The sequence below is a fragment of the Vitis riparia genome, chromosome 13, assembly GCF_004353265.1.
Source record: "Vitis riparia cultivar Riparia Gloire de Montpellier isolate 1030 chromosome 13, EGFV_Vit.rip_1.0, whole genome shotgun sequence".
Classification (NCBI taxonomy): Eukaryota; Viridiplantae; Streptophyta; class Magnoliopsida; order Vitales; family Vitaceae; genus Vitis; species Vitis riparia.
In genome coordinates, this window is record NC_048443.1 from 2383767 (window position 1) to 2396422 (window position 12656).

A 12656-nucleotide genomic window follows, 5' to 3' on the forward strand; every position below is an offset into this window, starting at 1 on the left:
AAATCATTTTTAAAACCGAATAGCTTAAAGGGATTAATTTTTAAATAATCAATTGATATTTGATTTTTCTAAATTGGTTTAACATTATAAAAAATAATTGTTAAAGTAAACTTTTTTGGTTCATATCTAAATGCTAGGTGATTTTCTTAAATGTGGTTGTAATAATTGTTAATAAATATTTAGTCATGGCTAAGATTAGACCAAGATTATATATGTTGTCATGAGTTTTCAACAATGACAAAAAAGCACTTCTTTCATGAAGTAAGGGAGTCCTTCATGAAGTGAGAAAGACAAAGAGGTTTCCTCTTAATTACTAATATAGTGGGGCTAAAGCAATTCTCTAATTAGTACAACAAACATGAACATTATTTTCATTGTTAAGATCTTGAACATGACTCATACTAATTTAATAATACCAAATTATAGGAGGAGATGAAAGCCACTTAATTAGGATTACATTTTTTTTTTCATTTGTGGAGGAACTTCTTAAACCAATAAGCAGAGTGTTTTAGGTATCGCTTTAAACCATTTTTGTAATCCACATAACCAAGGCCAAAACGAAAGGCGAAACCGGAGTCCCATTCAAAGTCATCAAGAAAAGACCATACAAAGTATCCCTTCACGTTGACCCCCTCCCTGCCAAATTTGCATACATGCATGCACTATATTAGTAATAATCTATTCAAAACAACTAAAAGTTAACCTAATAGGTGTATTATTATAACCTAGGCCCAATACCATAAATACCAACCTTGATGAAGATGAGATTTAATTTCAAGTATATGACACAACACCCTAAAAACTTTAAGACTAATACTAGTGCATTATCTTGATTAAGTATTCCATATTCTCATCATTAAGCTATCAATTTGACCTAAAAGCTTAACTTGACATGTAAACATTCTTTTTTAAGCTTGCATATGAGTTTAATAAATAGAGAAAATAAACTTCAATGAGGCAAACCATGTATATTGTGTCAACTTACATGGGCTAAAGGCCTAACACTCACATATCCATGGATTATGGATAAGTGAGTTGAAATTAATTACTCACTTGATAGCTTTTGAGAGATAGTACAAATGTCCACGGTGGAATGTTGTCCTCAAGGTATCATTGAGGTCTTCTTTGACAGGCACTGAAGCATTATTTGCTGTAGCCATTCCTTTATGCACAAGGCCATAACACATTAGTTTGAATCATATTAAAATGAAGTCAAAACATTGTTCCATGATTTAGAAACAATGTAAGTTGATAATTAATTCACTAAGTATACCATTCTCTGTAATGTAAATGGTTGGATTGTTGTATTTTTCCTTGATGTAGAGCATAAGTTTTCTGATTCCCCATGGACAAATGTAAAGCCAGCCCAATGGAGTCTACAAAATCGCACGCCATAGATCACTTAGTAATGAATTCATGACAATGTCTGGTATTTATGCATTATAACTATATGTTTCAATTAAGGCATTATATATTGATGGCTAAGGACAGAGAGATTACTGGCTGACCAATGTTAACCCCATCTTTCTCCGCTGTAGCCACAAAGAAAATGGTTCAGTTTCTTAAAGGGACAGCATGAAGGAGAACAAGAACAAGAATCATAGCAATGCTCATAAGATTATGTTTTTCAAGCTTACTGGTTAGATTGAGTCTACCATCTACAGACCAGCTTAGCTCCATCATGTTAACTGCAGATGTGGAGGTGGTGGCATAATATGAAGTATAGTAATTTATTCCTAAGAAATCAATTGATCCTTTGAGCATTTCGGATTCTAGTGGGGAGAATTTGGGCAGTCGATGCCCCACAAGGGATCGCATGTTCATTGGGTAGTCTCCATATGTGATTGGATGTAAATACCTAAAAACAAAACGGTTATTGAAAATTTCACATAGAAGGAAATGAATGAGAAAAGATGTTCACATATGAGTGAGTTTAAATATATTGGTTTATTACGGGATAGGTTTTGCCTATCCCGTTAAATTGATAGTTTAATATGATAACAAAACTTAGGTTAATTAAAGGTTTGGTAGCATAAAAACACTCACCATCCTAACATGAAATCAAGAGCTCTACGGGAGGCCCTGACACCTGCAGTTGTTGGATATTTTGTCTGGAACCAAGCTGATATTAGGGTTACTCCAATGATTCCCTTTTGAGAATTCTGCAAGCATTCAAATATAAGACCGGAGACAAAATGTTTATAGCCTGAAATTTTTTAATTATTCAGTTGAACGTATATGCTAAATTTCATCAAAATGAAAGGAATCAAGTAAGCAAAGACCTGATACTTCTCCTTGTACAATTTCACACCAGCAGCATGAGAAAGAAGCAGGTTGTGTGCTACTATATAGGGCTCAGTTGCAGAGTTTCCAGAGGCACAAGTGCCAGAATAGTTGGAGCATCGACCGGGTGCATAAGTCCCAGTTGAGTAACCATAGTAGTTAAAGACGTATGGCTCATTCAAAGTGATCCAATGCTTCACCCGGTCCCCAAATTGTTTGAAGCAAAAATCAACATAGTCACGATAATCATCCCTACATAAAAATCAAAGATTTTCTTTTAATTGAATAGTGGGTCGTTTGATGAGATATGTATAGATGTAAGTTTGATCATATGTGCCAACTTACACTATTTTACGACTTAAGAATCCACCATACTCATCTTCAAGGGCTTGTGGAAGATCCCAATGGAATAGTGTCACAAAGGGCTTCAACCCTACATATGATAGGCAAAAATTGGTAAAGGCTAGGGAGTGAAAAAATGATAAGTTCTTAGAACTTCTTTCTCTGAAATAATTTTGAACTTATTCCATTTTTAGCATGCTTGAGAGTCTCTTTGAAAATGTATGTGTTTTAGAAAACGTAACTATTTTTAGGGAGATAGATAATGACCATTTGCTAAGAGCTCATTAATGACGTTGTTGTAGAATTTGACACCTTCCTTGTTCACTCCCCCGCTCACTCTTCCACCTGAGAATAAAATTCCATATATATTAACCTACCTAAAGGATCAATTGATCACACAATCATTCAATCAAATATCCATCTCCATGGACCACCAAATTTCTGTCATATAGAACTTGAGAAATTATTCCAAAGTGATGATATCTTACTTGGTAGGACTCTAGACCAGGAGATAGAGAATCTCATAGCATCCATGCCAATGAACTTCAGCAGTTTAATGTCCTCCTGTAACATCAATTCCGAAGTTCTTTTTGAGAATGACAAGGATTTAGTCACCATAAGGATGAATACTAGTCCAGAAGCAAGTGACAAAAGATTATTTGTATTGGGTTTTACCTTATATTTATGATAAAAATCAATGGCTACGTTTCCTGTTGACCCATCTGAGATCTTTTCTGTCACAGCACCAAAATGCTTTTTAGAAATTAATACTAAGAAATTTTGTTGAATACAATTAGTAAATCTATGTTGAATTTTGTCTTTGATCAAAAGTATTGAACCCATGAGTTCAAAATCTTTTGAATATTGTATAATTAGAAGAAAAAAAAGGGGGACCTCAGTTTGAATTATGTATGTTAAAAAAATCTGTGTCATGTATACACATTTTTCACCCAATCCTTTTGTCTTAGTTTGAATCCATACATATCCTACCTTTTGCAGTGGGCCAAATTATCCATTGAAGTGTCATTTTCTTGTTTAACTTCTTTTGGAAAAGCTCTCGAGGCAAGGGAAAATTTACAGGCAGTTGGGACCAGCCCGCTGTTACTGATAAGCCAGTAGGTCCCTCAGCCATCTCTGGTAGACAATTTCCATGATCCCTCTAATTCCTTTTTTATATTTCATATTCATTTATGCTTTAGATATTATGTTCGATTTATAGCAAATTAAAGGACACCAACCAACAACTTTATGAGATAAATCAGTAGGAAAAAAATTAAATTTTCTCCATTATTGCAATTAAATAATTTTACACCTTAGATAAAAAGATAGCCCTTGTCTTGGCCATAACCTTAGAAAATAAACTTAATGATAGCTAAGATATAGCTAATATTTCAAACAATTTGAAGCAAAATCAATAAGAAAGAATAAAATGATAGCAATGAATCAAGGTCATTTTCTCCTAATACATAGTATACTTCTGAAATTGAAGTACTTATATCAACGGGATCGTATTAACTATTAACTAAATATATATACTCGCGTATTTGGATTGGTACTAATCTTCATAAACAAGACGAAATTTTATCCCCTGTACAACCAAAAACTGGAAGGGAAGAAATGTAAAAATGTCATTGGTAGTTACACCAAGGACATGGAAGAGTTCATTGAACTAAACATCAGCTAAATCTGGCTCAGAGACATACAACCCTTCATCCATTTCCTTTTTAAACTATTTCTTTTTGGGGCCATGGAAAAAATTTAAACAACAGCAAACCATGTGCTGCAATTCTAGGGAGTTGGGGTTTAGTTTAATATTAGTGTCACATCGTTCAGACAAAACCATTGAATTATTTGTTGATAACTTGTTAAAATTCTAAGAAAATTCGTGTACTTGTAACCTTTGAAAAGACAGAAAATAAAATTAAAAAATCTTCTGGCTGACAGGCCAAACTAATGAACCAGGGTTCAGAGAGAAAGAGAGGACCTGGATGTTTTGCAGTGAAGGTATCCCAGATACTCTGGCCTTTACCTCCTTCATGTGCTGCTCCTTCATACTGAGATAATAGTAGACAAGTTATAGCATATATTGAGAAACCTTTGGAGCCCAAACCCAATGAAAAATGTTGGGGCTGGTACCTGGTAGGCTGATGAGGCTGCTCCAAATACAAAACCAGGTGGAAAGCTACGCCTGCTGAATATAGCTGTGGGCTTTGCGCCATGACAATGGGCAAATGAGAGGACTAGGACAAGGGAACAGAAGAGAAGAGGTCCTTGAGTAGCCATTTCTGAGTTTGCTACACACAAATTGCTTTGTGGTACTCTCTATATATAGAGAAAGCAACAGCTAGAAGCAAAGAAAAAGATGTTTTCATGAATATCGGTATTGAGGTAAGAAAAATCATCTCGAGTGATAGATTTTCATGAAGAATTATTTATGTTACAAGTTGTTTCAACTGCATATACTTACAAAGGCAAGTTTCACATGCCTCATCGTCCATACTCCCACTCACTGTCTAAAGGAACCCTAGTACAGCTATGACCATCGCATGTATGGGACCCAGGTCAAATTTTTTATGAAACCAACCCTACAATTTTAAATCCATGACTTTTGATCGTATGGACAGGCTGGATATTTAGATGATATTGCTAATGAGCAACAGTCCATTACTTTATGTCACATGTCATATGTCACATGCCCAAATTAAAAAATGCCGCATTTCGAGAGCTTGATATTACATAACCCTTGGATCTTCTTAAAGCCGGAAAAGCAATAGTACTACTGGAGATTTCTTCTTGATCTCAATCTCTTATCTTCCTTTATCTCCTTGGATTATTAACAGGATTATATGTATCTCAAGTTTTCATGACTACATTAATTTTGTCTGCTGGCCCGACATAATTAAAGGCATGTCTGCTTAGTACAATAATTTATCATAGACATTGATATTTTTACAATTAACTTCAATCTTACAAGAAACAAGTGGGCTTCTTGGCCCCAGCGCAACTCATTTATCTTTTTCTAGGAGAACATATAAATAGCCATGGTAGAATATATTCAATCCCTCCTTCAACCTTTTAGCTGTATAAATAGGGTTTCAGATATTAAGCAAGCAACTCACAAACAATCCTCATGTGTTAATGCTAACCCTAGAACCACATGTTCAAAAGATGGCTGTTACTCCTCAAGTTCCTAACAGATTTTTAGGGATTGAATCTGACAATTGTGAAATAGAACCAACGGTCATTGGCGAGCACTCTCGAATCCATCAATCCCATGTTTGGAATCTCTAGAGATCTTGGTCTTTCCACTTGTAAGGTTCACTTCCAGTCACTGTTATATATATGCACTCTAAACTATTCCTCATTCTCCTCTCTTAGTTTTGTTGCATCGCTGTTCAAGAATAATCTTCAGATTTCCTCTTCTATCAAGCATATGTATATGCATGAGTTAGATACAACCAACTATTGAAGAAATAACCAATAACATTCTTCATGATTAGTAGATATGTTGATAATTGTCATTCATAACAAGCAGTCTATTTACCCTCTACCAGACTAGCCTTTAATTGCAACCATCATTACAATGGCAGTTAGCTTGAAGAAAGTCTAAATGTCTGTATGATTTATATTGTTGAAAAGAAGGAAAAAAATGTATATAAGAAAATTTTTGTTCTTCGAAAAATACTTCTCAAACTTGCTTTTTGGACAGATTGAAACCGCATATCATACAATTTTTTTGCAAGATCAAGCATAGTTATATCATGAATCTTGTTGAAAAACTACTCAAATAAGTATATTTTGGCAAACACAACATTTAATTTATCTTTTTTAACAAGTGGATTCATTTTTTATACTAAAAATTTTACATTAAAAAGATACTAAATTGGTATTTTCAAAAGATAAATTCAATAATAAATTCAATAACATGAGGGATGATGATATTAAAACAAATATATATATAAGAAGAAACGTGTAGATGAAAAAGAAAAAAGAAGAATAAAGAGGAAAAAGAAAGTAGATAATTAAAAGATGAAAGAAATTGAAGCTTTAGATCAACGGGAAAAGAAATTTCCACCCACCTTCCTTACAAAGTTGGGGACCACTCAAATATGGTGTATGACAAGTATCTAGGCATCTAGGTCCACCACCATCAATCATTCAGCAAATATCTTGCCATCTGGCCCACCACCACCTATCTTTTGTTGTTTTAAGGGTATGAAAATAAAGAACTAACCCAAAATACACAAACAAATAACAGAATGAATAACAAGAAAATTCATTGGTGATAGGGTAAGACATGACAAGTATTGTTCTCATGACAAGTACTATCCTTAATAAATCCTCTGGGCGAGACACCTCCAAATAGATGTATGAAAGACTCTCTAAAAAATTGGTATGTAAAGAGTAAGGGATTACCTACTTTTATAGGTCATTAACACAGTCCCGATGGGACTCTACTTGTAAGTAGAATAGGACTCCACTTGTAAGCGAAACGAGACTCTACTAGCACAATTCCAATGGGACTTTTTCCAAAGAGTCAACCAAAAATAAAAGACTAATGGAATAAAATTAAATTAAAAAAATTATTTTGAATTTTGTAAAAATTAGCCCAGTTCGCATACCCATGTGGAAACGACGTGCATTAAGGAATTATGGCCCAACCATGCCAAAGCCCCACTCGAATGGGATTGGGCCATATGGGCGATAGATTCTCCCACACCTCTTCACAAGCCAACAAGCCCACTAAGATAAGGAAAGTGAGGAAGTGAATAAAGTGTTACTCTTTTTCCTCACTTGGGACAAGCAAAAAAACACTTAAAAGCTATTTTTCACATTTACACTCTTCCTACATCATTCCTCCCAGCCTTCTGCATTTTGGTAATCCAAAACCAGTCTTTTGCAGTTTTGTGGTATCGCGATAATACAAACCAATCACTGAACTCCTTTTGCAAAGAAACAGTAAACAGATATGGCGGACGCGCTCCTCTCGGCTTCGCTTCAAGCTCTATTCGACAGGTTGGCTTCTTCAGAGCTCATAAACTTCATTCGGCTACGGGATCTCAACGAGGAACTCCTTAACGACTTGAGGAAGAAATTAGCGGTTGTTCTCAATGTGCTCAATGATGCAAAGGTGAAGCAATTTTCGAACGACCAAGTCAAAGAGTAGTCGGTCCAGGTTAAGGATGTTGTCTATCATTCGGAGGACCTGTTGGACGAGATCGCTACCAACGCTTTGCGCTGTAAGATCGAAGCTGTAGACTTCCAAACCGGTGGAACTCATTAGGTGTGGAACAAGTTCTCTGCTTTGGTTAAGGCTAGCTCCATTTGCTACTCAAAGCATGGAGTCCAACGTGAAGGAGATGATTGCTAAACTTGAGGCTATTGCACAAGAAAAAGATGGGCTGAAAGCAGGTGATGGGGAGAAACCGTCACCAAGATCAGCATCCACTTCTTCGGTGGATGAGTCCTGTGTGCACGGCAGGGATGAAATTAAGGAGGAGATGGTGAACTGCTTGCTTTCTGATAACGCAAGAGGAAGGAGGACATATATGTGATCTGCATAGTCGGCATGGGCGGCACCGGCAAGACCACACTCGCTCAGCTTCTCTACAACAATGACCAAGTGAAGGAACACTTCAACTTGAAAGCATGGGTCTGTGTTTCCACTGAGTTTCTTCTTCTCGAGGTAACCAAATCAATTCTTCCGGCAATCGGTTGTAGACCTACACGGCAAGACCACAATCGCTCAGCTTCTCTACAACAATGACCAAGTGAAGGAATACTTCGACTTGAAAGCATGGATCTGTGTTGCCACTGAGTTTCTTCTTCTCGAGGTAACCAAATCATTTCTTGCGGCCATCGGTTGTAGACGTACAAAAGATGACAGCCTAGATTTGCTTCAGCGTCAACCCAAAGAGAGCCTTGTTAACAAGAATTTTCTGCTTGTTCTCGACGACGTCTGGGATGTGGAGTCCTTTGATTGGGAAAGTTGGGGTAGCCTACGAACTCCGCTCCTGGGTGCAGCACAGGGAAGCAAGATTCTTGTCACCAGTCGTGATGAATCTGTTGCAAAAACTATGCGTGCAGTCTGCACTCATCCTCTGGGAGAACTAAACCCTCCGCATTGTTAGAGCCTATTTGAAAGCTTGCATTTCAAGATAGAGACTCCAACGCACGCCTTGAGCTTGAACCCATAGGCAGACCGATTGTGGATAAGTGCCAAGGATTGCCTTTGGCTGTGAAAGCAGTCGGCCATCTCTTGTACTCTTAAGGTCGAAAAAGGGGAATGGGTGGATGTGTTGAATAGTCAAATATGGCGTCTGGACAGTGGTTCTGGAATTCTTCCATCTTTAAGATTGGGCTATCATCATCTCTTTCTACCTCTGAAGCATTGTTTTGCTTATTGTTCTATTTTTCCCCAAGCCCACAAATTCGACAAAGATGAGCTGATTTTATTATGGATGGCAGAAGGTCTTTTACATCCACGACAAAGCGACGGAAGGAGAATGGAAGAGATAGACGAGTCATATTTTGATGAGCCTCTCGCGAAGTCATTTTTTCAAAAATTTATCAGAGAATCATGCATTCTGATGCATGATCTAATACATGCATTAGCTCAACATGTGTCCGTTGACTTTTGTGCTCGAGTTGAAGATGATGATAAGGGACCAAAAGGATCTGAGAAGGGACACTTTTTGTACTGTGAAAGTGATTATGGAGCTTTCACCCAAAATAATGCTTTTTAAAAAAAAAATCCAAAAAATAAAGTGGTTTTGAAAATAATGTCCGATCTAATGCGTTTGTGCCACATAAGATGCCATGTCATAAAACCGTAGTTGGTGACTACGGTTTTATTTTTCTAAAGTGGTTAGAAACCGTAGTTACCAACCACGGTTTTACCTTTAAGTTTAAAGCCGTAGTTGGTGACTACGGCTTTGACTTTTTTTTAAAATGGTCAAAGCCGTAGTCACCAACTACGGTTTTAACTTTAAGTTTAAAGCCGTAGTTGGTGACTACGACTTTGACTTTTTTTTAAAATGGTCAAAGCCGTAGTCACCAACTGCGGTTTTAACTTTATATATATATTTATATATAATTTTAATTTTTTTAATAAAAATATTATATTATTTTGATTTTAAATATACTTATTTCATTATTTTAAAAATATATTTATATCAAATTAAACTAATTGATATTTTTAATTTGATATAAATATATTTTTAAATTTTATTAAAATAATATACTCTATATTTAATATAAATATATTTAGTTAATTATATTTAAATATAAATAAAATATAATAAATTATGAAAGCCTATTAAAAACAAATAATATAAATTATTATATTAATTAATAATTTTTTATATACTATATGTAAGTGGTATATAATGTCACGTGTATATAAGTTCAATTAAGTTTAAAATTTATCATATTTTAATTTAAGTTCATAATATTATATCGATATGATAATAATTTATTTATATATTTAAATAAATATGCTAAATTTTAAACTTAAATTAAACTTTTATATATATATATATATATATATATATATATATATATATGTGTGTGTGTGTGTGTGTGTGTGATATTATCTACTACTTACATATAATATATAAAAAAATTATTAATTAATATAATAATTTATATTATTTTTTTCTCCAAATAGGCATTTATAATTTATTTATTTTAAATAAACATAATTTATTATATTATATTTATATTTAATTTTAATTAAATAATTATATTTATATTAAATATAGTGTCAATTGTTTTAATAAAATTTATTTATATATTTAAATAAAAATGTGATAAATTTTAAACTTAAATTAAACTATATATATATATATATATATATATATGTGTGTGTGTGTGTGTGTGTGTGTGAGAGAGAGAGAGAGAGAGAGGTATTATATACTACTTATATATAATATATAAAAAATTATTAATTAATATAATAATTTATATTACTTTTTATTTTTCTAAATAGGCATTTATAATTTATTTATTTTAAATAAATATAATTTATTATATTTTATTTTAATTAATTAATTATATTTATATTAAATATAGTGCCTATTGTTTTAATAAAATTTAAAAATATATTTTTATATCAAATTAAAAATATCAATTATTTAATTTCGTATATTATTATTTTTAAAATAATGAAATAACTATATTTAAAATTAAAATAATATAATATTTTTATTAAAAAATTAAAGTTATATATAAATATATATAAAGTTAAAACCGCAGTTGGTGACTACGACTTTGACTTTTTGTAAATAGTCAAAGCTGTAGTCACCAACTACGGCTTTAACTTTTTTTATATATAAATATATATTTATATATATATTTAACTTTAGTTTTTTTAAATAAAATATTATATTATATTGATTAAAAATATGTAAGTGGTGTAATAAAAATATTTAACTTTAATTGATCTCATTATTTAAATAATAGTAATATATGAAATTAAATAATTGAGGTCTTTAATTTGATATAAAAATATATTTTGATAATTTATTAAAATATTTGGCACTACACGCAATATAAATATAATTAGTTATAAATATACTATTTTATACCCTTATAATGAAGAACATTATATTATTTTGTAACGTTGTGTAAAAATTAAAGGCAATTATGCACTTGAACAAAATATAATATGACTTCAAGTGGGTAAATAATTGGAAAATTACTTAAATACAACAAAAATAATTTTTTTTTCCATTTTTTCTCCTTTCAAAATGGGATCAAAATGGAATGGAAAGGCTTAAAATGTTAAACTTAAAATGCTAACCTAAAAGAATTTGTTTTTCCACTTCTTAAAATATAGAATTGTAGAAAGAAAATACTTTTGTTTTTCCAATCAATTCACTATTTAGTTTAATTGTTTTGGTAAATAGATTAAAATGCTTTTGGAATATTTTTGTAAATTCATTGATAATAGGAAAAATGTTTCTTATTGGGTACTAATGGGAGTTTTGGGCAAAAATGATTTCTTTAAAACATAAAATTCATAAAATAATTTTATTCTCAAAATAATTTTCAATGTGATGTGTGTCGTATTCATGTAGGTATTCACATCACAAAACTGTAATTGGTAATCATGATTTTTGATTTTTTTTTTTTAAAATAGTCAAAATAATAGTTGGTGATCATAACTTTAAATTTAAACCTAAAACCAATTTTTTAAGTTCAAATTTTAAATCATGTGAATGTTCAATTTTTAAAAATTATTTTGATTGGAGGTTTAGATTGTAAATTTTTTTAATACATTATTTTTTCTATATCAATATAGTGTTGTTGTAACTAATTAGTTATAAATATAATTAGTTTAAATTTAAACCTAAAACCAATATTTTAGATTGTCAGATTGCTATATGTAAGTGGTATATATATAAAAAAAAAATATATATATATATATATATATAAGTTCAATTTAAGTGTAAAATTTATCATATTTTCATTTAAATATATAATAATTTGTTCATAATAATAATAATAATAATAAAGTTAACAATATAATGCAAATGAAAATAAACACAAAAACTAAAAAACAATCCTCAATGAGTGCCACATGATGGGGTCTTCCTCTTTCTCTGCGGACGCCTATGATAAAGAGACATCTCTGTGGAATCTATCTGTGCAATCTGCCATGTCTCAGTATGTATAGGTTGAGATGGAGCTGATGGAGGCAAGACTCGACGTCTACGTGGACCACGACGTCTCCTAGGTGGACATACATCTAGCTGTGTAACATGTGTAAGAGTATGATGCATGGTAGTCTCTATGGGAAGACGTGTAGGTGATGGTAAAGTGGTAGATGGTGGGGTGATCTCAGGTATAGTGATATCTGATATGGTAGCATCTAGAAGAGGTGATATAGGAGATGGAATAATGACATCTGCTGTAATAGTAGCTGGTGCAATAACATCTGGTATAGTGGACTCGAGCAGAGGAGATATAAGTGATGATGGTGAGGTGACATGTGGTGTAGTGGTCTCCTCGAGGAAGGTAGAGGTGAT

General features: G+C 32.6%; 2 protein-coding genes across 2 annotated transcripts; one reads left to right on the forward strand and one right to left on the reverse strand.

Annotated features, from left to right (window-relative positions):
- Nucleotides 1–319: 319 nt before the first annotated feature.
- Nucleotides 320–5058, reverse strand: LOC117929154 (furcatin hydrolase-like). The gene is made up of 13 exons (XM_034849374.1): nt 4762–5058; nt 4610–4679; nt 3301–3359; nt 3114–3189; nt 2893–2970; nt 2629–2716; nt 2283–2535; nt 2047–2162; nt 1638–1858; nt 1501–1532; nt 1274–1376; nt 1054–1162; nt 320–636 (listed from the first exon to the last, which is right to left on the reverse strand). Exons 1-13 carry the CDS (start codon nt 4906–4908, stop codon nt 468–470), a joined length of 1521 nt encoding a protein of 506 aa, XP_034705265.1. The 5' UTR covers nt 4909–5058; the 3' UTR covers nt 320–467.
- A 3136-nt stretch (nt 5059–8194) lies between these two features.
- On the forward strand, nt 8195–8756 carry LOC117927810 (putative disease resistance RPP13-like protein 1). The gene is made up of 2 exons (XM_034847497.1): nt 8195–8311; nt 8376–8756. Exons 1-2 carry the CDS (start codon nt 8195–8197, stop codon nt 8754–8756), a joined length of 498 nt encoding a protein of 165 aa, XP_034703388.1.
- Nucleotides 8757–12656: the final 3900 nt, after the last annotated feature.